This window comes from Myotis nattereri, assembly GCF_964212035.1.
Source record: "Myotis nattereri genome assembly, chromosome: 4".
Lineage (NCBI taxonomy): Eukaryota > Metazoa > Chordata > Mammalia > Chiroptera > Vespertilionidae > Myotis > Myotis nattereri.
In genome coordinates this window covers 111,933,668-111,960,953 of record NC_138079.1, presented here as the reverse complement: position 1 = coordinate 111,960,953, position 27,286 = coordinate 111,933,668, and the positions used below count along the sequence as shown (strand labels likewise).

At 54.6% G+C, this 27,286-nt stretch overlaps 1 protein-coding gene across 1 annotated transcript; it reads left to right on the top strand.

The window, feature by feature from the left end:
• Positions 1-417: 417 nt before the first annotated feature.
• On the top strand, positions 418-27,166 carry LOC308518605 (acyl-coenzyme A synthetase ACSM4, mitochondrial-like; the record flags this gene model as incomplete). The annotated part of the gene is made up of 13 exons (XM_081090316.1): positions 418-615; positions 5,769-5,979; positions 9,899-10,106; positions 14,994-15,137; positions 15,820-15,976; positions 18,576-18,655; positions 20,152-20,275; positions 22,835-22,915; positions 23,051-23,152; positions 23,559-23,686; positions 23,779-23,878; positions 25,529-25,648; positions 26,555-27,166. The coding sequence occupies 13 exons, from the start codon at positions 418-420 to the stop codon at positions 26,639-26,641; spliced, it is 1,740 nt and encodes a 579-aa protein (XP_080946442.1). The 3' UTR covers positions 26,642-27,166.
• Between the last annotated feature and the right edge of the window lie 120 nt (positions 27,167-27,286).

Here is a 27,286-nt window from a genome sequence, read left to right as displayed (position 1 = left end):
GGGGCTGGTGGTGGGGGGCTGGCAGCAGGTGGGGGCTGGCAGCAGGTGGGGGGCTGGCAGTGGGGGGCTGGCAGCAGGTGGGGAGCTGGCGGTGGGGAGGCTGGCAGCAGGTGGGGGCTGGTGGGGGGGCTGGCAGCAGGTGGGGGGCTGGCGGTGGGGGAGGCTGGCAGCAGGTGGGGGGCTAGCAGCAGGTGGGGGGCTGGCAGCAGGAGGGGGGCTGGTGGTGGCTGGCTCCTGCTGCTCTGAAGAGGAGGGGTTCTGGGTGTGCACCCTCCCAGGGGCCCACAGTCCACTTCGCAGTTTCACCAGGAGCGTAGGGAGAGGCTGACACTCCCCCCCGCCCCCCCCCCGCCCCCCCCCCGCCTCCCCACAGGTGGTGGTACTGCCCCCTGTGCAGCCACAGTTCCTCCGGGCACCATGCGGATCACTGCTGGCTGCTGGCTGCTCGGACGCCTCTGGCTCGCCCCGCCGGTCCGGCGCCTGCACGCGGATCCCCGGCTCCTGGCGCCCCTGGCCCTTGCTGACTTTGAAGCCATAAACCGCGGCGAGAGGCCATTGCCCAAGAGCTTTAACTTTGCTGGGGATGTGCTGGACCAGTGGTCCCAGAAGGAACAGGTACGAGATGGTGGTTTCGTGGGTGCTGGCACCCTCCCGTCGGTCTGGGCCCACTTGCCCCTTTAATTCGGGCCTCTGGTCCCCTGGGTTCCCCTGGGTTTCCTGGGGAGACAGCGCTGCTCTCCCAGGGGAGACTGAGCTCAGCGACGCTGCCTTTCTCCGCGGCCTCCTGGACTGCTCCGTCCCCCTTTTCCTTCGTTTTCCTCCAGGCCCCACCAGCAGCTCCCCGCTCCCCTCACCTGTTCCGGCTGCCCGCCCGCTTACCAGTCAGCTGAGCTCCGGTCTGAGGACTGGTCTCCGCTGGAGGGATTAGGAGAGACTCGGGTTGAGAAGAGCAAATCCCACAGCGTCTCAGTGTAGCCGCAGCCCTGCCCTGCCTCCCGGCACCCGGGGCGCACTCGGGGAGGGGAGGGGGTGCTCACCAGCTGGCAGGGCCACCGGTGCTGCCCGGGCGGCTGTGGGAGCCCGTGCCCAGGTGCTGACTAACGCTCAGTCCCCTCCCCAGCGGCCCACAGTCTCCTTTCAGCCTCTTATGCGGTTTTTGTTTGTTTGTTTAATCCTCGCCCAAGGGTGTTTCCCACTGATTTTTAGGGAGAGGAGAAGGGAGAGGGAGAGACAGAGAAACGTCCATGTGAGAGAAACACATCGATGGGTCGCCTCCTGCACCACCCTGACGAGGGCCCGGCCAGGGAGGAGCCTGCCACCCAGGTACATGCCCTTGACTGGAATGGCACCCGGACCCTTAGGTCGGCAGGCTGACACCCCATCCACTGAGCCACACCGCTGGGGCCGTCCTTTGTGCTTTAGCGCCTCGCTTGCTACACTCTCTGTACAGAGAGAGCAGGCAGCTGTCGATAGTCTCTAGATAACGTTTAAAGGCACATTTGTTTTCAATACACTTACTGTTCAGCAAACTCTTTTTAGCAAGTGGCACTGATTCCCATTCTGCTGGGGAGAGCACCCTTTCCTTTCTAAGGAACCGTGTACAAGTAAAAGTGAGTCTGCAAGAACAACAGCACAGGTGCAGGCAGACCTGGCAAACCCAGGGATACTCAGATGACGAAAGGCTGGGGAATACTGACCTATATTATTTCATCCAATTCCATCACCCCTGGAGGTTGCAGATAAGGAACATGACCTTGTAGAAGTTAAGCAACTTATCCAAGGTCATCGATCCCAAAGGTACCTGACCCAGCCCAACCTCACAGAGCTCCGTCTGCAGGGAGGGCCAGCGCGTCTGTGACACAGGCAGCACCTTGGTACCAGGAGGGAGCGCAGGGCTGCGGGGACAGAGGGGGGGCTGCGGGAACAGAGGGGGGCTGAGGGAACAGAGGGGGGGGCTGAGGGAACAGAGGGGGGGCTGAGGGAACAGAGGGGGGGCTGCGGGAACAGAGGGGGGGCTGCGGGAACAGAGGGGGGGCTGCGGGAACAGAGAGAGGGGGGGCTGCGGGAACAGAGAGGGGGCTGCGGGAACAGAGGGGGGGCTGTGGGAACAGAGGGGGGGCTGCGGGAACAGAGGGGGGGCTGCGGGAACAGAGAGAGGGGGGGCTGCGGGAACAGAGAGGGGGCTGCGGGAACAGAGGGGGGGCTGTGGGAACAGAGGGGGGGCTGTGGGAACAGAGGGGGGGCTGCGGGAACAGAGAGGGGGCTGCGGGAACAGAGGGGGGGCTGCGGGAACAGAGAGAGGGGGGGCTGCGGGAACAGAGAGGGGGCTGAGGGAACAGAGGGGGGGGGCTGAGGGAACAGAGAGAGGGGGGGCTGCGGGAACAGAGAGGGGGGGGCTGAGGGAACAGAGAGGGGGCTGCGGGAACAGAGGGGGGGCTGAGGGAAGAGAGGGGGGGCTGCGGGAACAGAGAGAGGGGGGGCTGAGGGAACAGAGGGGGGGCTGCGGGAACAGAGGGGGGGCTGCGGGAACAGAGAGGGGGCTGCGGGAACAGAGGGGGGGCTGCGGGAACAGAGAGGGGGCTGCGGGAACAGAGGGGGGGGCTGAGGGAACAGAGAGGGGGCTGAGGGAACAGAGGGGGGGCTGAGGGAAGAGAGGGGGGGCTGCGGGAACAGAGGGGGGGCTGCGGGAACAGAGAGGGGGCTGCGGGAACAGAGAGGGGGCTGAGGGAACAGAGGGGGGGCTGAGGGAAGAGAGGGGGGGCTGCGGGAACAGAGGGGGGGCTGCGGGAACAGAGAGGGGGCTGCGGGAACAGAGAGGGGGCTGCGGGAACAGAGGGGGGGCTGCGGGAACAGAGAGGGGGCTGCGGGAACAGAGGGGGGGGCTGAGGGAACAGAGAGGGGGGGCTGAGGGAACAGAGGGGGGGCTGCGGGAACAGAGAGGGGGGGCTGAGGGAACAGAGAGGGGGCTGCGGGAACAGAGGGGGGGCTGCGGGAACAGAGGGGGGGCTGCGGGAACAGAGAGGGGGCTGCGGGAACAGAGGGGGGGCTGCGGGAACAGAGGGGGGGCTGCGGGAACAGAGAGGGGGCTGCGGGAACAGAGAGGGGGCTGCGGGAACAGAGGGGGGGGGCTGCGGGAACAGAGGGGGGGCTGCGGGAACAGAGAGGGGGCTGCGGGAACAGAGGGGGGGGCTGAGGGAACAGAGGGGGGGCTGCGGGAACAGAGGGGGGGCTGCGGGAACAGAGAGGGGGCTGCGGGAACAGAGGGGGGGCTGCGGGAACAGAGAGGGGGCTGCGGGAACAGAGGGGGGGGCTGAGGGAACAGAGGGGGGGCTGCGGGAACAGAGGGGGGGCTGCGGGAACAGAGAGGGGGCTGCGGGAACAGAGGGGGGGCTGCGGGAACAGAGAGGGGGCTGCGGGAACAGAGGGGGGGCTGCGGGAACAGAGGGGGGGCTGCGGGAACAGAGAGGGGGCTGCGGGAACAGAGAGGGGGCTGCGGGAACAGAGAGGGGGCTGCGGGAACAGAGGGGGGGCTGCGGGAACAGAGAGGGGGCTGCGGGAACAGAGAGGGGGCTGCGGGAACAGAGAGGGGGCTGCGGGAACAGAGGGGGGGCTGCGGGAACAGAGAGGGGGCTGCGGGAACAGAGAGGGGGCTGCGGGAACAGAGGGGGGGCTGCGGGAACAGAGAGGGGGCTGCGGGAACAGAGGGGGGGCTGCGGGAACAGAGAGGGGGCTGCGGGAACAGAGGGGGGGCTGCGGGAACAGAGGGGGGGCTGAGGGAACAGAGAGGGGGGGCTGCGGGAACAGAGGGGGGGCTGATGGAACAGAGGGGGGGCTGAGGGAACAGAGAGGGGGCTGCGGGAACAGAGAGGGGGCTGCGGGAACAGAGAGAGGGGGGGCTGCGGGAACAGAGGGGGGGGCTGATGGAACAGAGGGGGGGCTGAGGGAACAGAGAGGGGGCTGAGGGAAGAGAGGGGGGGGCTGAGGGAACAGAGGGGGGGCTGCGGGAACAGAGGGGGGGCTGCGGGAACAGAGGGGGGGCTGAGGGAACAGAGGGGGGCTGAGGGAACAGAGGGGGGGCTGAGGGAACAGAGGTGGGGCTGCGGGAACAGAGGGGGGGCTGAGGGAACAGAGGGGGGGCTGCGGGAACAGAGGGGGGGCTGAGGGAACAGAGGTGGGGCTGAGGGAACAGAGGTGGGGCTGAGGGAACAGAGAGGGGGGGCTGAGGGAACAGAGGGGGGGCTGAGGGAACAGAGGGGGGGCTGAGGGAACAGAGGGGGGGGCTGAGGGAACAGAGGGGGGGCTGCGGGAACAGAGAGGGGGCTGAGGGAACAGAGGGGGGGCTGCGGGAACAGAGGGGGGGCTGAGGGAACAGAGGGGGGGCTGAGGGAACAGAGGGGGGGCTGAGGGAACAGAGGGGGGGCTGAGGGAACAGAGGGGGGGCTGCGGGAACAGAGGGGGGGGCTGAGGGAACAGAGGGGGGGCTGAGGGAACAGAGGGGGCGCTGAGGGAACAGAGGGGGGGCTGAGGGAACAGAGGGGGGGCTGAGGGAACAGAGGGGGGGCTGCGGGAACAGAGGGGGGGCTGCGGGAACAGAGAGGGGGGGCTGAGGGAACAGAGAGGGGGCTGCGGGAACAGAGGGGGGGGCTGAGGGAACAGAGGGGGGGCTGCGGGAACAGAGGGGGGGCTGCGGGAACAGAGGGGGGGCTGCGGGAACAGAGAGGGGGGGCTGAGGGAACAGAGAGGGGGCTGCGGGAACAGAGGGGGGGGCTGAGGGAACAGAGGGGGGGCTGCGGGAACAGAGGGGGGGCTGCGGGAACAGAGGGGGGGGCTGAGGGAACAGAGGGGGGGCTGCGGGAACAGAGGGGGGGCTGCGGGAACAGAGGGGGGGCTGCGGGAACAGAGAGGGGGCTGAGGGAACAGAGAGGGGGCTGCGGGAACAGAGAGGGGGCTGCGGGAACAGAGGGGGGGCTGCGGGAACAGAGGGGGGGCTGCGGGAACAGAGAGGGGGCTGCGGGAACAGAGAGGGGGCTGCGGGAGAAGGAGGGCTGTGGGAGAAGGAGGGCTGTGGGAGAAGGGGGGCTGCGGGAGAAGGGGGGCTGCGGGAGAAGGGGTCTGCGGGAGAAGGGAGCTGCGGGAGAAGGGGTGCTGCGGTCGGCTCCCCAGAGGGCAGGTGGGGAGGTAAAGAGCCTTCCTGGGAGGGAGGGCGATGATCTCCGAGGCACTGCATGAGGCAGAGTTGGCAGCACAGGACTCACTCTACCTTGGTGAGATGGTTCCTCCAGAATCAGTCACCTGCCGCCTCTGCCCGGCATGACCCTCAGCCCCTCTGTCACCTCGCAGCCTACGCCGCCCTAAGGGTATACGCAGAGGCCACTTGCTTGGGGCACCCATGGGGGTTATTTAGATGGACCAGAGTTTCACATCAGCAGGAACAGCTTTATTGCAGGGCTAGGGGGGAGCTTGGAAAACTGGGCTGGAAGCTGGAGTGTCCGTCCCATGAGGACAGAAGCCAGGACGCCCTGAGGACGCACCACACCCAGAGCTGATGGTCCCAGAGGGACTCGTCGGCCTGAGGGGGTCACATGCCCAGCCAGTGGCCAGGGAAGGGCACGCACCAAGACTGTATTCAGGAGGAGAGGGTCCCCCACAGACAAGCGGGGTGCTGCTCCCTGACCCCCAGCACAGGTGTGAGGGCGCATGGCAGTGGATGTCCCTCTACCTGGTGACGGTCCTAACCCTTCTCCTCTCTCTCATGTGCCTGTGGCCAGACAGGAGCGAGACCGGCCAGCCCCGCCCTGTGGTGGGTGAACGGCAAAGGGGGCGAGGTGAAGTGGAGCTTCGGGGAGCTGGGCACCCTGTCCCGAAAGGCCGCCAACGTGCTCACCCAGCCTTGCGGCCTCGCGAGAGGCGACCGAGTGGCGGTCATTCTGCCCCGAGTCCCGGAGTGGTGGCTGGTCCACGTGGCTTGCATGCGAACAGGTCAGTGTCCATATTTAACTTTTGTAAACCAGACAGAACGCAGCGAGACTGGAAGGTGAGGTCTTTCTGAATAGTTAGTTCTGACTGAAGCAATGCTTACAAGGACAGCAACACCGGAGCTGAAACTAAGGGCAACCACGGTGTAATAATAATAATAAAACTGCCTTAATAATAGCAATAAACTGCCTTAATAATAACAATAATGAACTATCTTTGGTATTATGACATTGTTGTCTTGCAAGAGGGGAAACTGAGGTTCAGAGAGGTTAAGAAGTTTGCCCAAAGCCACACAGCTAGGACGTGATGCCCCTGAGATTAAACACAAAGCTCTCCCAAAGCCAGTGTGAGTGCCGACGCCTCTTCCAGGGCTGGACTGTGAAGTGTTTGCCCGGGTGGCCCAGGAATTAGGTCTCTGGTATCTGAATTCCCCCTGATACAAAAATACAAAAGGAGGCGAAGGCATTCTAGAAGGCAAGGGCTTGTGAAGATATGACGTGGACACAGCTGGAAAACCTCTGCCTCTTTCCAGACAAAAAGGCGAATGTACTCAAAGGCACATTTCTCCCAAGGAGTCACTTACACTGTACCCCAAACTCCACAGGGTTCCCTTCTCCTCTAGGACAGAGGTCAGCACAAACCACGGCCTATGAGTTCGCCATCTATTTTTGTTTTTTGGGGTTTGTTTTTTTTTAATTTTATTGATTTTTTACAGAGAGGAAGGGAGAGAGATAGAGAGTTAGAAACATCGATGAGAGAGAAACATCGATCAGCTGCCTCCTGCACATCTCCTACTGGGGATGTGCCCGCAACCCAGGTACATGCCCCTGACCGGAACCGAACCTGGGACCTTTCAGTCCGCAAGCCGACGCTCTATCCACTGAGCCAAACCGGTTTCGGCTTGGGGTTTTTTTAAAATATATTTTTATTGATTTCAGAGAGGAAGGGAAAAAGAAATAGAAACATCAATGATGAGAGAGAATCATTGATGAGCCCTTGACCAGAAGAGAACCAGGGACCCTTCATTCTGAGGGCCGACGTTCTATCCATTGAGTCACACCAGCTAAGGCTGGCCATCTATTTTTGTAAATAACGTTTTACGGTTAAATGGAATGCAGCCATGCTCATTCATTTACACAGTGTCTGTGGCCCTTTGCGTTCTACGGCAGCAGAATTGCTCATTGAGACAGAGATTCTTCATATGGCCACAAAGCCCAAAATATCTACTACCCAGCCCCAGACAGAGAAAGCTTGCCAATTCCTGCTCTAGAACATGGCCGACATGTTATAAATCAGTGAACAATAAGAAAGAATATAGTTCTGTAGAGAACACACAGATGTTTGTTTCAATGGGGTCAAAAATAGAAAAATTTAGAAACAGCTACATAAAGATGATCAAATAAATTATAACTGACCTGAGACTAAGGTTTCGTGGAAATGTGTTCATTGCTAATTGAAATTACAGTGCTTCAACTTGGTGGATGCCATTCAAGAGAAATTATAAGGACGTCATGTTGGTGTTTTAAAAAATGCTCTTACTGCCCGTGTTAAATCAAACAGCAATATATAACATTAATCCACGTTCACTGTGAAAAGGAACTTGCAAATGTGAAACCAGTTGTGGGTTGGAGGAGTTAAAGGTGGTTTATTTGTCATAAAAATGTATTTAGCATTACTTAACATGATTTATGCAATTTGTGAATTGTGAAGATTAAAAGTCAACCCACAAACTGAATAGCCAAAAACATTCAGTTCATTAAATGTTAAGCGAGCAGCTGATGGTCCTCTAACAAAGTTATTACGTCTTCTGCGTGAAGATGGAGATGCTTGCACACACCCTGTGGCAACGTGTTTTCCTGTTGCTATATAGGTGTTCGGTCTGCAATCAGCCAGAGCAGCACTCCCTCTCTGCCCCATGGAACCCGTCACCGTCACAACGCCACTGAGAGTGTTAACAGTTTCTGAGCTGATAAGAACAAGTGGTTTGCAAAGTAAATAATCTTATGTTTTTGTATTGAGTGAACAATCTGAGATCCTCTAAGGCAGCGGTTACCCACCGGTGGTCCGTGAGGTTCAAAAGGTTGGAGACCGCTGCTCTAAGGTGCTTTCTGGGTTTTTAAATATATTTTTTTATTGATCAGAGAGGAAGGGAGAGGGAGAGAGAGAGAGAAACATCAATGATGAGAGAGAATCACTGATCCCCTGCCTCCTGCACGCCCCCTACTGGGGATCAAGCCTGTAACCCGGGCATGTGCCCTGCCCAGGAATCGAACCTGGGACCTCCTGGTTCATAGGTCAACGCTCAACCGCTGAGCCATGCCAGCCGGGCTCTAAGGTGTTTTCTTACTTCCTCTTCATCACATATTTTCCTGTTTTCTCAAGAGGAGATGAGATGTAAGAACTTTTAAAATATATTCTTTAAATAAAGTCTTCTTAGGAATTCAACTCTACCTCCTCCTATTTAGCTGACTTCAGGGACTCACCAGGAAATAAGTCTTAGGTTGGGTACAAGTCTTGGGAGTCTCAGATACGAACCTCCGAATCCTGGTGCTGCCACTGACTGACTGTGTGGCCCGCAGCCAGTGGCCATGTAGTCAGTGGGATTGATTTTAAGTGAGACACCAAGCACATAATAAGTGCTCAGTCAATGAGAGTGGCTCTTCCCACACACGCTGCTTCCTTCCCGTTGACTCACTTCAGACAGGACAAACCGCCTTTCCACCGCCTTTCACCTCCTCCTCCACCTCTCTCCGCTCATAGGAGCGGGCCCGCCTCCGGCCAGAGTCTAGCTTGGCGTGAGGCGTGGGGTGAGCTCAGCCTGAGCAGTGCATGAGGGCCAACTCTGCCGCTCACCAGCCCATCTCATAGGCCACCACTGGCAGCCACTGTGACCCACGCAGCTGTGTGGAACAGTGGTCTCCAGGCTTTTCTGGCTACGCAATTTACCAATAAAAATATTTGGGACACACTGCCCTGACCTGCATGGCGGGGTTCAGGATCTGCAGGAGGGGCCGACGCACAAATGAAAATGCTAGACAAAAATATGAAAATAGAAGGCATTGGGGGGCCAGATGGAAACCTCTCTCTAGGCGAGACACACTGAGTCCTGGCCTTGTCTGCTTTTGTTCAGTTTTAGACACACATCTTGCCGTCAGTAAAGCACGGCAAACAGGTAGCAGACAGAGTGTCTCAAAGGTCAGTAAAGGTCAGTAAGGTCCAGTAAACATTTACTGGGAGGCTATCAGGTCGGGAGATTGCTTCGAGCCACCGCGATCTCAACAGAACCATGGGCGCCTAGCATCAGCCCTGCTAGCGCTCAAGGCACAGGGGCCTCCCGCGCCCCTGTGCACGCCCCTGACAGTGCTGGTGTGCGGTGGCTTCCGCAGCACCCCCCCCCCCAATCTGGATACAGCTATTTATGCTGTAATATAACATGCATGTTCTAAAATATGTACAAAAATGAGGTAAAAAGAATTTTAATATTTCAATAATTTTTTTAAATTTTAAATTCTTTTCTCATCCCCTGTGGATTATCTTGCAAAACTCACTTCGGGAACCGCTGGTTCAGAGTGCCCGTGAGAGTGTGTTAGAAGCCCCAGCGCGATGTAGGTGTGACATGATCGCGGTGAAAATGCCCCATGAAAATGGCGCACTGTTTGATGCCTCCTTATGCCAGACACCATTACTTCCCCCATTTTACCGATCAGGAAAGGAAGGCACCGAGAGACCCAGCAACATGCTCCAGGTCACAAAGGCAGGAAGGCGAAGGACAGCTCCCCAGGCCCAGGGCCTGCCGGCCTCTGAGCAGGGCTCTAGGATTCCCCACCCCCAGGGCCAGGGTCCTGCGGGGACCCCTGGGAGGGCAGCCACAGTCTCACCCAGGGGACCACAGTCCCGCTCAGTGGGGGCCTCTCCTTCCCAGGGCTTGTCTTCATGCCGGGCACCACGCAGCTGACCGCCAAGGACATCCTCTACCGGCTGCGGGCCTCCAAGGCCAAGGGCCTGGTGGCCAGTGAGGAGGTGGCCCCAGCAGTGGAGTCCATCGTGTCCGAGTGTCCTGACTTGAGGACCAAGCTCCTGGTGTCTCCGCGCAGCCGGCCGGGGTGGCTCAGCTTCCAGGAGTTATTTCAGTGAGTACACCCCCTCCCCCGCCCCCCCGCTCTCGGAGTCTCCTTGCTCCGAGGACTCAGCAATACTGTGCGTTGATCTGGGATCCTTCCCAGAAGAGAATCGCCTGCTGGAAGGTCCTAAGGACGAAAGGGAGGGGTGCAGCTCTGTGTCCTTTCCCTGCGCCCCGCCTCGGCCTGTGGTGAGTGCCCTGCACGGGTGGCCCTTGCCTCCCTCGCGGCCCACACTGCCCATACTCTCCCTGCCTGAGGCCTCTGGCCTCCCTTTTATTCCTCAACCACGCCCTACCTCAGGGCCTTTGCCCAGCTGCCTCTCCTGCCTGGATGCTCTTCCCAGTCCTTCCTGTCAGATTTCAGCTCGAATGTCTTCCCCTCCATGAGCCGTCCCTGGCGCCCATCTAGGCAGGAGTCCACGCCACTCCCGAACGTGGGTGCTGTTCTCTTCACAGCCCTCGACGCTCCCTGAATATCGTGCCCCATCACTTTCCCGGTTTACTGGTTTTCTCCTGTACCGCAGAGATGGGCAAATTAGGAACCATGGGCCAATTCTGGCAGGACAACTGCTCTTGTAAATAAAGTTTTATTGGAACACAGACACACGCATTGTCTACACACTGTCCACGTCTTACCAGAGCCAAGTTGAGCAGATGCAACAGGGACCTTAAGGTGCACAAAGCCTGAGACGTTACGTCTGGCCTCTGCCAACACAGCTCGCCGACTCCTGCCCGCAACTGAGCCCGCGAGGGCAGAGGCTGCTGCTGGTCACTCTGCCCCCGTCCCCCACTTAAGTTGGCACTTGAACAGTGTTTACCGAAGGAATGACCAGAACCGGTCACATCCCTTCACTCCTTCACGTGTGAAACGGGGCAATGCCCTGCACAGCGTCTCAAGGGGCTGAGGACAGCATCGCTCATGTGAGAAAGTGGTTCCTAAACTTCAAAAAAGGGGCGTGAAATGCTAATGGGTGGTCTGATCCTTCAAACAGCTGTTAGATGGCTCATGTTGAAAAAAATCATTCTGTAGAAATTTATAGGAAAGGGCATGAAACCCCATTGAGTAACAGCAGTTTCCTTTGTGGGAATGAAGTTTTATCCGACTAGTGAATATAAACCAAGTCCGATTGGCCAATCCCCAAATCCTCTCCCCAGAGCCATGCCAGGGATGCTGTTGTGTGTTTTACTAGTATAAGCTGTCGCTGTGGCTAGTCAGGTGACATCGCTGAGCCTGTGTCTCTCTGGAAAGCAGGGGGCGGGGCCTCCCTCGGGGTGTGGAAGCGGCGAGTGGCGAAGCTCATGCAGGGCAGGAGCGGGGCGTGGGCCAGTGGTTATCGCCACCTCCTGCCGTCTTCGCATCGAGGTCCTCGCGCACAGGCCCTGGCCGCGGCTTCAGAGGCTGGCTGCACACCCCCTTGGGAACGTGTCTCTAACACGCTCCCTGACACACGTGTGTGCACCTGTTTATAAATCAGGACCGTGTGCTTCTGTGCACCGCACGGGTGTAAAAAAGAAACATGTGAAAGGACTAGTCACAGACTACATGCAGCTCGGAGTTCTCCTGTTTTCCTCTGAGGCAGCCCCGGCTGCACAGAGGCCCTAGCACCCCGCACCCCCATGCCAGGGACCCCGTTTTCAACAGCCTACAGCGTGCGGCTAGGCCCCGGGAACCTTAAATGGGCCGCAAAGCTGACGGAAGAAAAATGTCTTTGAACTCAAGCAAAGTTAGCGTGGGAAACTTCACACTGGGGGTGTTTGCCAGGACAAAGGGCATACCCACTGGAATGAACGACTTTGGCGTGTCACGCTCCAAAGGGGCCACAGACTGTTTCTCTGAGCCACAGCATGGACAGCCGGCCTTGCCGACAGGCCAGCGGTTCAGAAATCCACACCCAGCACGAGCTGGCTAATTTCGTGTCATTGGGGTCAATCTCCTGAGCAGGAGCTCCCCGCCTCCTGCCTCCCAGGGACAGAAGCCGAACACCTGTCAGGATATTCACAACAGGATGTGGAAAATGTCAAATTATGGGCCAGACTGAGTGTCTCCTTTGCCCTCCTGGGAGCAAGGGCCCTTGGCTGCGGGTCCGGATCCCTGGATTCTGTCCTGGGGACTGGAACCGCTCCCAGCAGAGGAACCGCACAGCAGGGTGGACGCTGGAAACGCCCCCGGGCGTGCAGAGCATGGTGGCTGGGGCACGAAGCGTGACCCGCAGCGAGGCAGGGGCTGGTCCTCCTAGGACCTCACCTGCTCAGTCTTGACCTTCACCCTACAAACAAGGGAGGCCGCTGACGAGTTTTTGGAAGGGACGTGTCAGGTCAGCCCTGGTCTAGATGGCGTTCTCCGGCAGCCGCGTGGAAGGAGGAATTGCGGGGGACCAAATGGGAGTCAGAGAGACCATCCTAGCGCCTCAGTGGGGGCAGACGAGGAGCGTCTGAGTCTGGTGAGTGGGACGGAGGGAGGAGGCACAAAAGCCCCGCAGGACCTGGAGGTTGGTTGGACCTGGAGGATGAAGGCAGGCGCCCAGCTGACCTGCTGGTTAACGTGGGTGACTGCAGGGTGGCTCCCATCGGGAGAGAGAGAGTGTAGAGTGGGGCAGGCTGAGATGGCCTGTGACCATCCAGATACCCAGCAAGTGGAGATGTGAGTCGACCCAAGGAGATAAAGGTGCAACTCTGGACGTCGTCGGCATTTAATCGGTTCTGAAGGACCTGGAAGGCTATGACTCAAGCCTCTGAGAAAGGGAGGCACACCTTCGAGTCCTGCTGGAAAATCGCCTGTCACTCACAGGCTGTCATAGCGCTTCTTTTAGTGAAAAAGAATGAAAAGCCTTCTCTCCAAGCGTCTTTAAGCGGCTTGAGAAGCATCCGGAACAGGAGGCGTTGTGTTCACAGGGCCGGCCGCCGTGCGCGCTGCACCCGTCTGAGCCCCTTCTTTCCACAGAGACTGAAAGGCACCAACGCAGTGGATGAGGTTGTGTTTTGTTCTGTTTCTTACTTTTTGGGGGAAGAGGCACGTTAGCAAGAAAACCACTTTCATGTTTTATGAAACCACATCGGACAGATAGCAGGTGGCCATATAGTCAGTCCTCACTGTTTGCGGTCTCAATGGCCATCTTATTCGCTTGTCAAGATGAATTAAAATGGTGTCCTCAGCCCTGTTCCCTTCAGCCCAGGAAATTGAAACTACGATTCAAGAGTCTCACGGGCTTGGAGGCATTTTATCGGTTATCGACTGAGGAACAAAACTCAGTGTCAAAGAGCGACCCCCTCTGCTCAGGACACTGGGCTGGCATCCGTGCAGGCTCCATGGGCAGTGGGCACCCGCGGGGCTGGGCGATGGGCCAGGCACTGCCCCGCGGCCTCTCTCTCAGCGGCACCTCTGAACATTCTCAGTGATGCCTGCTCCCCCCAGTGAAGGTGAACTGAAGCCGCGAGCGAGGCCTGGGCCTGGGCCAGCCCCGCCTGCAGGGAGGACCGGCCAGAGGCCTGCGCGGGGCTGCAGACCAGCCACCAGACAGCGGCTCAGAGTGCTCTTGGCTTAGCAATGGGAGAGCAAGCAAAGCGCGTGAACAACACCGCCTTCTCACATGGTGGGGCTGTGGGGAGAGCGGGCTGAGTGGTTTGATGATTGACAAGGGTCCAGTTCACTCGTCTTCCCACCAGGCCACCTGGGTGTCTGCCAACCCCGGGGGACCCCAGCATGGCTGGGTCGTCCCAGACCCTAAGGCCAGAGAACAAGACGGGGTGGGGGTGGGGCCAGCAGCCCTTCCTCCTGGCTCTTTCTAGATCAAGGAAACAGTTCCCCTAAAGCCTGAGTCTCTCTGGCCCGGACTGCGTCTTGCGCCCATCCCTACACCATGTTCTGCTTAGGCTAACCAGACTCAGCCCCGCCCCTCCCGACCCCCAGGCCCCACGGAAGCACATGGCTGCCACAGCCCTGACACAATCAGTTTCACCAATGCAAGGAGGATGGGATCTCTCTGGTAAGCAATTAACTGTGTCTGTCAGCGCTATTGAAGATATTAAATAAAAACTATTAAAAACTTTTATTCTAATACCAAAGATCTTCCTTTAAATCGTAAAAACTCCTGAAATGCTAATAACAATTTATAGATTCAAAACGTAAAAAAATTCATAGATTAAAAACACACTGAGATGCCGAAACCGGTTTGGCTCAGTAGATAGAGCGTCAGCCTGCGGACTGAAAGGTCCCAGGTTCGATTCCGGTCAAGGGCATGTACCTGGGTTGCGGGCACATCCCCAGTGGGAGATGTGCAGGAGGCAGCTGATCCATGTTTCTCTCTCATCGATGTTTCTAACTCTCTATCTCTCTCCCTTCCTCTCTGTAAAAAATCAATAAAATATATTTTTTAAAAAAAACACACTGAGAAAAAAATGTTTAAATAAAGTACACATCTCTTTTAAAAAATATTTTTATTGATTTCAGAGAGGAAGGGAGAGAGAAAGAGAGATAGAAACATCAATGATGAGAGAGAATCATGGATCAACTGCCTTCTGCACGCCCCCTACTGGGGATCAAGCCTGCAACCCGGGCATGTGCCCTGACTGGGAATTGAACCGTGACCTCCTGGTTTATAGGTCAGCCACTGAGCCAGGCCAGCTGGCATCTCGCTCTTTTTTTTTTTTTTTTTAATTGAAAGTGACCTTGGCCATGCCTTTGGCCTACGGGGCAGTGGAGCTTAGAGAGAGGTAGCTGTTACCCTCAGCACTGGTCTGCATAGCCCCCCTTGGGTGCCTGAGGAAGCCTCTCGGGAGGCTTTGGATAGGGTTCTGCCTATTAACTGTGTTCGGGACCAAGAGGGCATAAGTGGGAGCAAAAGGGCGCCAGAGCTGAGCCGGTCGCTGTCGTCAGCCACATCTGGCCCATGCCTTACAGATGCGCTTCCGCAGAGCACAGCCGTGTGGAGACGGGCAGCCGGGATCCGGCGGCCATCTACTTCACCAGCGGGACCTCGGGCTCGCCCAAGATGGCCCAGCACTCCCACAGCAGCCTGGGCATCGGGTACACTCTCTGTGGAAGGTAGGAGGAACCGCTGTCTCTGCCAGCCAGCCCTGGGCTGTTGACTCGCGTCTCTAACGGCCTCGCTGACACCCCTGCTTGCGTGGATACCTCCATGTCACATGTACAAAACGGCTCTCGGGGCCCCTGCCAACCTGAGCTCCGTGAGCGGCCGCTCGTCAGGCAGGAGCTCAGGAACCCGCCCGGCTCAGTCCCCACGGGAGACTCCGTCTGGCTCCTCCTCTCCGCCAGGTACATTGACGCGTCCAGAAAGGCCTTCCTAGGTGTCCCCACACGGTCCCCCACCCCCTTCATTTTCCTCACAGCACATCTCTGTTTGCACACTAACTCATCTTGTGCTTATTCACCGTCTCGCCCCTAAAACAAGAGCAGAGATCTGGCCAGTCTTGCTCACTGCTCGTAGCAGAGTGCCTGGCATATAGTGTTTGCTCAGTAAATATTTGTTGCATCAGTGGACAAACTCAGGAAACGATGCCAAGCCCTGCCTCCCACTCCACTCTCAGACCACCTAGGATTCGGAGCAGTCTTCTAACAGAAGTGGGAGGTAGAAGCATCATCTTCTTTGGGGCTTCTTTTGACCCTTCTTTGCAGTCATTGAGGTTCCTGCCAGTCCTCAAAGGCACCAGGCTGTTTGCTTCCCTGGCTGTTCTGTTCGGTCTTGTTGCTTCCCTGTGTCATTTAGGTACTGGCTGGACCTGGAGTCCTCGGATACCATATGGAACATGTCCGACACTGGCTGGATCAAGGCCGCCATTGGCAGCGTGTTCTCTCCCTGGCTGCAGGGAGCCTGTGTCTTTGTGCACCAGATGGCCCAGTTTGACACTGACACCTTCCTAGATGTAAGTCGTAACTTCTAGCTACAGCTCTCCTTTGTCTTCCCTCAAAAAGAGAGAGAGAGAGAAATGAATCCCCAGAAGAGAGGGGAGTGTGGAGAGAAACATGGATCAGTTGCCTCCCGCACATGCCCTGACCAGAGATCAAAATTAAACCTGCAACCTGGGTAAGTATCCTGACTGGAAATCGAACTTGCCACGCTTGGTGCTCCAACCCACTGCGCCACACTGGCCGGGCAGTCACTCTTTTGTAAGACAGACTCTTGGGGGCTTTTGAATGTATTTCACCAGAGTGGAGAGGGAACACCCACCACACACTTAGGCATAAAACCCACTCTTGTGCTTCAAATTGTTCAGGATTTGCTATTGTCGCTACATCCGTGGCTGCTGAAGAATCTGACTCTAGATAACAAATTAAAAGTCTCAAGTCTAAACAAATCTGTGGCTTCTGATTAGTGAAACGAAGACCATGACTGACAAATCCAGAGCCCTATGTGGAGGAGGCTGGGCGGGGTTGCTTCTGTCAGAGCAGCCCCTGTTGCTCCCCAGGAGAGACCCTGCTAACTCAGGACCCCGTGGCCTGGGGCCAGCAGCCCCTCCGAGCAGCCAGGTTGCAGAGCAGAGGCCCCGCCTTTAACCTTTAGAAAAATGGGATTCAGGCCAATTATTCTTCACCATGAAACACCAACTAGGTTTAACGAAATACATATCATTAAATGAACACCACACCTGTGTGGGCAGGCGGGCTCTCCTCACCCTGCTGTTTCGCTAGGTGGCCTGACGAGATGGCTTGCCATCTTAACAGGAATTTCGGGAACGTAGAACTGGAATCTCACAGCAGGTGGACAAAGCGTCCTGCGGTAGACAAGTTAACTCTGCAGTTTCAAACCTGCATTTGTAAAATGTGTGTGTGTGTGTGTGTGTGTGTGTATAATCCTCACCTAATATGTTTTTATTCACTTTAGAGAGAGAAGAAGGGAGGAGAGAGAGAAACATTGATGTGAGAAACATTGATTGGTTGCCTCCCAAGCACACCCCTACTGGGGATCAAACCCGAAAACTAAAACTTTAAAAGAAATCCATAGATTAAAAAAGCACTGAGATACATGTGCCCTAACCCGGAATCAAACCCATGAACCTTTGGGACATGGGACGACGCTCCAATCAACTGAGCCACACTTGCCAGGGCTAAAATAAATATATTTTTATAAAATATTAAATATTTTATACTTAAAATTTTTTGTTTAAAGGCACCTTTAATATATCATGCTTAATGTAATATTATGTAAGATCTATTAACAATGTATTAATTGTTAATATTATTAATTGATATATTAATATGTTATGCAATTAATCATATTTAACATAATATTACATAAAATATTAAAATAAGGACATTCTTGCCCTAGCCTGTTTACTCTGTGATTAGAGCATCAGCCCTTGGACTGAAGGGTCCTGGGTTCAGTTCCGGTCAAGGGCACCTACCTCGGGTGCAGGCTAGATCCTAGCCCCAGTCAGGGTGCGTGCAGGAGGCAACCAATCCATGTGTCTCTCTCATATTGATGTTTCTCTGTCTCTCACCCTCCCTTCCACTCTCTCTCTAAAAAAAAAAAAAAAAAAAAAAGAACATTCTTATTTTACAAATACAGTGGGGCCTTGACTTACGAGTTTAATTCGTTCTGAGACTGAGCTCGTTAAGGAACTCATTAAGGAGCTCGTTAACTCAAATTACTCTGTCAACTCAATGCAAAAAATCTGCCGAGAGACAGCTGGTATCTCAAAAAACTCGTTAGTCAGGACACTCTTAAGTCAAGGCCCCACTGTACAATGTGTGCATTTTAAGTGCTATGAAAGCGTTTGTGGATTTACACTATTCTTAGTCAGAGACACTCCACTTCCTGAGAACAGCTGGAATCCAGGATGCAGGCAACACAGTAGAAATGCTTGCTTACAGTGAGAGTCATACTTGGTCCATGACACCCAGTGGCCTAGACACCCATCTGGCGGGCGTGCTCTCAGACGCTTACGTCCAATGCGGACAGACTGTCGATCCTGGGACAGAGTGGGCCCTGTCTAGAAAGAGGACCTCAAAACATTAGTATTTCTGCAGGTTTGAGATGCCTTTGATTTAAGGAGCTCGAGGCATAAGGAGCCCTGCAAGTCTGAAACAGCTAATCAAAGGCCTGAAAGACGCCTTGCTCATGCATTTCACCCACCCACGCAACAGGGCTGCAGTCCTTCCTAGAAGCAGTGCTGGAAGGTTCGCTTACAGGTCCAGGTCGGTGCTGTCCGGGGGTCAGCACTTCCAAGTTCCTCCGCAAGAGGTCATTTGTGGCCTCAAAGTAGAATAAACCAGTTTGGGGTGGTTCTCAAATTCAACAGCTCACTTTTTGTTGAATTTGATTGTGCATGTCTATTACTGTAACATATACATATTCCTTCCAATAATTGAAAATTCCCAACAGATGTACAGTCACTAGTGAGAACTAATAAACATTTGCTTTGTTATTCCTATGAGACGGACACAGAGAATTGGGGGCTGTAGACGTCGGCTCTGGGCGAGGCCTTTAATTAGCCGTGTCTGACACCTGTGTCTCTTGTCCAGACGCTCACCACTTACCCCATCACCACCTTGTGCTGCGCGCCCACTGTGTACCGGATGCTCGTGCAGAAAGACCTTAAGAGGTACGTGGGCAGGAGTCTGAGCTACAAGCAAAGCTATAATGGGAGCAAGACCGCCTCTCCGCAGGCGTCCTGTGCGTGTGGAGGCTGAGCAGCATTCCTGGCCTCCACCGACTGGGTGCCAGCAGACTCCCACTCCGCCAGCGTGGCCATGAAAGGGGTCTCCAAATAGTGCCTAACGCGGCGGGGGGGCTTGTCTCTGCCAGGGGCCATGTGGATGTTTATAGCATCGTTCACAGGCCACGCAAAAGTATCAGCTTAAAGACAAGCTGCTGTGTGTAGTTCATTTAATAACGCACCCCTAACGCCTCGGCGGGGCCAAGACCAAGGGATTTCTAAAGCCTCCACGGCCCGCGGGCCGGACGTGTCCCACCCCTGGTAAAACCTCGGGGAAGGGGGAGGGACAAAATGCCCCCCAGTTTAAGAATAACAGGGTTAGCCTCTAGGAGCCATTGCCCATTTCCCAGGGACACCCAGTCCTACAGTTCCAGACCTCCCACACCTCCCACCCCCAAGAAACAGCCCTCACTACATTCATGCCGCCTGCACGAGAAGCCCGTGAAGTCTTGTGATTCGAAGATTCTACTCAATTTGGCCAAATCACCTGAACGCCCAGTGGAGTTCCAACGTCCGGAGGAGAGAAACGATTTAAGTGGCGCAGGCTCGCCCGGCCTCCGCTCCCCGAGGTGTGGGCGCCAGAGGCGAGAGGCTGTGAGAGGCCGAACGGGGCAGTCAGCATCAGCTCCAGTGTGGCCTCAGATGCAGCCTCGGTCCCGGTCCCGTTTCCGGAGCCACTGCCGCTGCTCGGGGCCGTGGGGAGGCCACTCGCGGCTGCACAGCCTCGGCCGTGGGATCCTCCCGGGTCAGAGCACGGCTGCTCCGGATCCCACGGGTCCTGCGGTTAGAAGCTCCAGCTCCACAGTAAAAAGGCGCGGCGGCGCCACTTCCGAACAGTGCGCCCTCAGGCCCACGGTGGCCCTGACGCGCTCCCTACCGCCCCCCACAGAGGACGGAGAGCCCCTCTGGCTGTGGTGAGGCCGCGGGCCAGCAGCTGGGAGGCGCCCGCCAGTGTCTCACGGAGAGCAGCCGCCCCGCCCTCCCGGCGAGGCCGTGGGAAGCTCCCGCCCTCCGCTCAGCCTCAGTTTCCTCCCCTGTGAAAGGGGCTCGGGGTCGGAGATGCTCCTAAAGCCCTTCGGCCAGCCAGCGCGCAGCCACTGCTAGCTGTCCTCCGTCACTTGTAAGGCTCACAGCCAGGGGGACCGGCAGCATCAGCACTTCCTCCTGCGTCGCTCCTCCTTCCTCGCCCGCTAAGGTGCATGCCCTGCCAGGAAACTGCCTGGAATAGCGTGGAGCTCAGCAAAAGCTCCTCCAGTCACCCCTCGGGAGGCGTGCTCCCCAGCCTGTTTGCTTGTGGCTCGGACATCCTAGTTACCTTGTGATGAAAGCCACTCAGCGCCCCCACCCCCACCCCCACCTCACGCAGCTCTTTGTCCCTGAAGGTACAAATTCCTGAAGCTGCGACACTGCTTGACGGGAGGGGAGCCCCTCAACGCAGAGGTGCGGGAGCAGTGGAAGAGGCAGACGGGGCTGGACCTGCACGAGGGCTACGGACAGACGGAAGTGGTGAGTGCAGGGGGCGCAGCTGCGCCCCTGGAGTGTCCCCGTCATGCTTGAAGTTCTCAGGGCGCTCCTTCCCCTGCCAGTAGTTACCAAAACTTCTGAATTACCCGGTCAGGGCTGGTGAGGGGAACTGTGATGGTCCCTTATAGGCTTCCTGTCTCCTCCCACTCAGAAGTTTCAGAGCGCGAGGGGTTGCAGAGGTTCAGAACTGTGCAGCTCATCTTTCTTTATTATTATTGTTGTTATTGATAGATCCTCCCTTCCCCCAACTGGTGGGCGGGGTATGACGTAACCTGCAGCCCAGAAATACCTGAGTGACTAACCAGGTACCTTATATGGACTATACATTGGACCACCAATCCACACCTGCCAAATACCCTAAGCCCTTGTCCTATATGGACAATACAGTAAACCACCAATCAGTGTGCGCCGAGTACACTAAGCCCCCAACCCCTTCCCATTCTGCCCCTCAAAAGGCTGCCCACCCTGCACGTGTTGCTATCCTCCCCTTGTGAGGCAGCCCGGCAGGTGCTTCTCCTCTAATAAAGCCTGTAGTCCTGGTTTTAGGCCTCCGTCTGATCTTTCAGTTGTTATTTATTGATTGATTTTGAGAGAGGGAAACATGGACCTGTCGTTGCATTTAGTTGTGCGTTCATTGGTTGATTCTTGTATGTGCCCTGACCGGGGATCAAACCCACAGCCTTGGCGTATCGGGAGGATGCTCTCCAAGTGAGCTACCGCCAGGGCTCCGCAACTCATCTTCTCATCACACTGAGCCCAGGGAGGAGTCCATCCAAGGTGCCTGTCAGGTACCTCAGCCTAAAGGAGTGGTCGCACCTGTGGGCCTCCAACCTGCAGTGCCAGCGGCATGTGGGAATTTGGTAGAAACACAAATTCTCAGAATCCCCCTCCCCAGACCCACTGAGTTAGAAACTCTGGGACGGGCCCAGAACCTGTGTTTCAACAAACCCCAGGTGATTCTGACAAACACTCAAGTTTGAGAACCACCAGTCTAAAGTACTTTAGAATATGAGCTTGCATACTGGGAGAGCTGGTGCTTGCATATGGGAGAGCTGGTGCTTGCATATGGGAGAGCTGGTACTTGCATATGGGAGAGCTGGTGCTTGCATATGGGAGAGCTGGTGCTTGCATATGGGAGAGCTGGTACTTGCATACTGGGAGAGCTGGTGCTTGCATATGGGAGAGCTGGTACTTGCATACTGGGAGAGCTGGTGCTTGCATATGGGAGAGCTGGTGTTTGCATATGGGAGAGCTGGTGCTTGCATACTGGGAGAGCTGGTGTTTGCATATGGGAGAGCTGGTGTTTGCATATGGGAGAGCTGGTGCTTGCATGTGGGAGAGCTGGTGCTTGCATATGGGAGAGCTGGTGCTTGCATATGGGAGAGCTGGTGCTTGCATATGGGAGAGCTGGTGTTTGCATATGGGAGAGCTGGTGCTTGCATGTGGGAGAGCTGGTGCTTGCATACTGGGAGAGCTGGTGTTTGCATATGGGAGAGCTGGTGCTTGCATATGGGAGAGCTGGTGCTTGCATATGGGAGAGCTGGTGTTTGCATATGGGAGAGCTGGTGCTTGCATATGGGAGAGCTGGTGCTTGCATATGGGAGAGCTGGTGTTTGCATATGGGAGAGCTGGTGCTTGCATGTGGGAGAGCTGGTGCTTGCATACTGGGAGAGCTGGTGTTTGCATATGGGAGAGCTGGTGCTTGCATATGGGAGAGCTGGTGCTTGCATATGGGAGAGCTGGTGCTTGCATATGGGAGAGCTGGTGTTTGCATATGGGAGAGCTGGTGTTTGCATGTGGGAGAGCTGGTGCTTGCATACTGGGAGAGCTGGTGTTTGCATATGGGAGAGCTGGTGCTTGCATATGGGAGAGCTGGTGCTTGCATATGGGAGAGCTGGTGCTTGCATATGGGAGAGCTGGTGCTTGCATACTGGGAGAGCTGGTGCTTGCATGTGGGAGAGCTGGTGCTTGCATATGGGAGAGCTGGTGCTTGCATGTGGGAGAGCTGGTGCTTGCATACTGGGAGAGCTGGTGTTTGCATATGGGAGAGCTGGTGCTTGCATATGGGAGAGCTGGTGCTTGCATATGGGAGAGCTGGTGCTTGCATATGGGAGAGCTGGTGTTTGCATATGGGAGAGCTGGTGCTTGCATGTGGGAGAGCTGGTGCTTGCATACTGGGAGAGCTGGTGTTTGCATATGGGAGAGCTGGTGCTTGCATATGGGAGAGCTGGTGCTTGCATATGGGAGAGCTGGTGCTTGCATATGGGAGAGCTGGTGCTTGCATATGGGAGAGCTGGTGTTTGCATATGGGAGAGCTGGTGCTTGCATGTGGGAGAGCTGGTGCTTGCATACTGGGAGAGCTGGTGTTTGCATATGGGAGAGCTGGTGCTTGCATATGGGAGAGCTGGTGCTTGCATATGGGAGAGCTGGTGCTTGCATATGGGAGAGCTGGTAAAAACCGAGTCCCGGTTGCACTGTTGTAATATAAACAGCTGCTGAAAATGAATCTTTGCCTATTTATATAAAATGCGTTCCCTACAGGGCATCATTTGTGCCAATCTGAAAGGACAGGAAATTAAACCGGGCTCGATGGGGAAGGGAGTCCTGCCCTATGATGTCCAGGTGGGTGACACCGATTGGTTCAATAAATAATGTTTCCTGTCGTTTTCCGCTAACCATTATATAACGATTCCTAACCCATTTTCACTTTGTGAAGAAAAAAAACTTAAAGAACCTAAACTGCTTCTTTCATTCTAGATTATAGATGAAAATGGCAACATCCTGCCAACTGGCCAGGAAGGAGACATTGCCCTGGCGCTGAAGCCAACCCGGCCCTTCTCTTTCTTCTCAGAATACGTGGTAGGAGTGAGAGCTGCTCTGCTTGAACAGAAGCGCTGGCTGGGGATGCAGACAGACTGGGGCCCAGGCTTACCACCGTGTTGGCACGGAACCTGGGGCAAGTCCCAGCCTCCAAGTCTACTCAGCTGTGAAGGGGGAATAGTTTCTGCCTCCTCGGAGTTTGTGAATATTAAAGTGCGGGGCTAGAAACCGCTGCGGTGGCTGCGGGGGAGGGGGGCGAGGGCCCTAGCGGTGAGAGATTTACTTGTTATACTCTCGGGCCTTCTGTGTTCTATACTATACACTACCTTCTTAAAAATTCGCTTCTTTTAGAAGTAGGATGTGCAGTGTATTAGTCACTTCATGGGCGCCAGGCCCCTTTTTCGGTTCAGACCAAATTAACCCCCAGGTCATCTTTGATTCCTAGGACAATCCAGGGAAAACCGCTGCCACGATAAGAGGGAATTTTTATGTCACTGGAGACAGAGGCATGATGGACAGCGACGGGTACTTCTGGTTTGTTGGCAGAGCTGATGACGTCATCATATCCTCCGGGTTGGTACCTTTGCCACAGCCAGAGCGTAGGCCCTCATCAGGGGAGCCTTTGACTCGGTGGTGCAGGCTGTACCTGCCTTCTCTTCCTCCAGGTACCGCATCGGGCCCTTCGAAGTGGAGAGCGCGCTGATTGAGCACCCAGCAGTTGTGGAGTCGGCCGTGGTCAGCAGTCCCGACCCCATCAGGGGAGAGGTAGCGTGAATGCCGCTAATGAAAGCAGCAGCTTCATTCTTCCAAGTTCTGTCCATTTGGCCGCTCTAAAGAGTGAATCAAGAGTAGCATGTAATTCTCTTATGAGGCACACATGTGGCAAAAACATACACTGGCATCCACATCCCACGTGAATTGTGTCCCAAAGGGGATGTATTAGGATTCTTTTGGTGGCAAGTGACAAAAATTCAACTCAAACTGACTTAAAAAAAAAAAAAAGGAATTTATTGGCTGACCACAAGTGAGGCCTACAGGTACAGCCACACCCAGTGGTTCACATGCAGTTGGCAAAATCTAGCCTCTCCATTTACTGGCTCTGCTGCTCTTCAGGGTGCCTCCATTTGGGGAGGGGGGCGCCTTTCTACTCAACAGCAGCCAGATATGCACAGCTTCACCACGTCAGGGAAGGGGACGGCTTCCCAGCCAAGTCCCAAGCAATTCCCAGGGTCCATGTGCCTGTCTTAGATCACATCTCTAACCAAAGTGGTCCGGATGGTGATGCGGACTGGCTAGACCTGGATCAGATGCTGGTCAGTGGAGGCAGGAGTTGAGTCAACGCCCCCAGAGGTTAGGGTAACCCTCCTCAGGAAAGTCAGGGCACTGTTACCAAAAAGGGGGCCACAGATACTGCACAAGCAAGGGCTGCAGGTTCTCCTGTATGCACATTGTCATGGCCTCAGAATGTATTTTCTCACAGAAACAAAGCAAACAGGAGATGCTGGCCAGGTTGCCAAACAAGCTCCAAAAGCCGCCCTAGGACCCGATGACAGGAAACTTGGGGGGTGACTGCAGTGGCTCAGCTCTAGGAGGAAGCGCGTGGGATGGAAGGGAGATGCCCTTCCTCACAGACGTTTCCTGCACTCAGTAGGGCAACATTTCAAAATCACTTTGCCTGTCAGTGTCCTCCCACAGCTCTTTCTCTGCCCTCACATAGCAGTGCCCTCGCAGTGCCCTGGGTCCCACACCCACACACCCTGTACCACTTCCACACTCAGTGAGTTCCTTTCTCCAAAATATTGTTCTCCTGCCACCATCTTCTCATCCTCTCAACATAACTGATTTCAGCTGAACTTCAAAAGTAAACACGAATTAGAGTCAATGTGTGAATTAATAATTTAAACTATACTTGCTAACCCTCAGAATTACCTAACTGGTGGATCTTAAATAGTATTCAAAGAGAAGCGAAAAATAGCAGGCAAGCAAGACCTTTCAAAGGTAGCTCAGTCTTCCCTGGGATTCCATCTCCCAGTGAACACCATCCCTTCACCCTCCCAAGCCCCTTTCACACCACATTCTCCAGAGCCTCCATTTATCCCACTCATGCTCCTAGCGGTGCAGGTTTGATGGAGTGAGAGGGCATCTGTGAGACTGCCATGCAAATACATGTGTGACATGAAAGTAAGAAACCTTCAGCTTTACTGAACCCCTGGCTCACGCTCACAGACCGTTCCCCTGGGTTACACCTCCAGCCTCGCTGTGCCCAGGCTATTCAGACTCAGGGGAATCTGGCTTCTCTGCACTCCTCACTCAGCTGCTGCTAGCGAACCAAGAGTGCCTGTGTCCTGATTGGTTCCCAACTCTTGATGTGTCTGAAAACAGACTTAGTGATATCAATTCATTCTCCTCCTGCAGGTAGTGAAAGCTTTTGTTGTCTTATCTGTGCCCTTCAAATCATCTGACCCAGAGAAATTAACTCTTGAACTTCAAGAGCATGTGAAAAAAATAACCGCACCGTACAAATATCCAAGGAAGGCAAGTATAAGTTAAGTGTATGTGACCAAACAAGGGTCTAAGCTAGTAGGTATATAGATCTTATTAGCTTTTTAATTTTAACTTTTTAAAATCTTTATTGTTGAAAGGATTATATATGTCCCCTTTTTCTCCTCATATACAGAAGATATGCATTTCATTTTGTTAAGCTCTAGGACCAGGGGTCCTCAAACTTTTTAAACAGGGGCCAGTTCACTGTCCCTCAGACCGTTGGAGGACTGGACTATAGTTTTAAAAAAAACTATGAACAAATTCCTATGCACACTGCACATATCTTATTTTGAAGTAAAAAAATCAAAACTGGAACAAATACAATATTTGTATTTGCATGTGGCCCGAGGGCCATTGTTTGAGGACCCCTGCCTAGGACAGAGGTTCTCAACCTTGGCTGCACATTAGAATCACCTGGGACTCTTTTTAAAAATCCTGATTTCTGGGCCTCATCCTCCGGAAATTCTGTTTCTTTGTTATGGGGTGACACCACAACATTAGTAACAAAGAAACAGAATTTCCGGAGGATGAGGCCCAGAAATCAGGAATTTAAAAAGATTCCCAGGTGATTCTAATGTGCAGCCAAGGTTGAGAACCAATGCTCTAGGAGTTTTGCTTTAAAATATTTTATACTAGGACATTACAAATGCTTGACAAACCAGAAGTTTTAATTAACTCTGCAATATTGAGTAACTAGCAAGAAGCCTCATAGGACTAAATCAGTCCCATTCCATATGAGGGGGAATATGGTGGCAAATTGTTCCTAAAGACACTACCCGATTCAGCTACCAGAGTGCTCTTGGGCCTAATATACTCGCAAATTCAAAGCACAGGCCTTGTACAGACAGCTGGGACAAGTCCAGTGGAATCCAGTGTCTCATATGTTTTGGTGATTAGGTGGAGTTTGTTGAACAGCTCCCGAAGACCATCACGGGGAAAATCAAGCGCAATGTCTTAAGAGACCAGGAGTGGGGACGGACATAGCCGGATGGAAGCGAGCGTGAAGTACCGACAGGGCGGCTTTCTGTTTCCTGATGGTTCAGTGACAACTCTCTTAAAATGTGTAAGACTTTTCCTGAGTCTGTGTTTTGTAGTTAGTCAAAAATAAATAAAAATATAAATATTGGAAGAATATTGTTATGATAACTAAACCGACACAATGATTATGACTTATAGTGTTTAAAATTGCAGGGCTCAAATGATTGCTTGGAAATACACAGTGGACAATGAATTTATTTTGTGCCTGATTAAACAAAAATAAAGATTAGAAGTATTCAAAGAGAAATGTTCAAGACAGAATTCTGCTTAACATTTTTATATAGTACTAATTCTTTAAGAGGGTTTAAAATATTAACCTTTAAGTGAGAAATAAACATGTAATTCAAAAGCCAGTAAGTAAATTTAATTAAGTACTATATTACTAGTTATCATTCTGAAGCAAATTCACTATAAAGTATCTGAAACTTGGACCACTTAAAAGTAATTATTAAAAATAAATTTTTGTTCCTTTACTTTTTAAGACAATGTAGTAACTATTATTGATACACTAGAGGCCCAGTGCATGAAACTCATGCACTGGGTAGGGTCCCTAGGCCTGGCTGGCAATCAGGGACCATCAGGTCCCCTGCC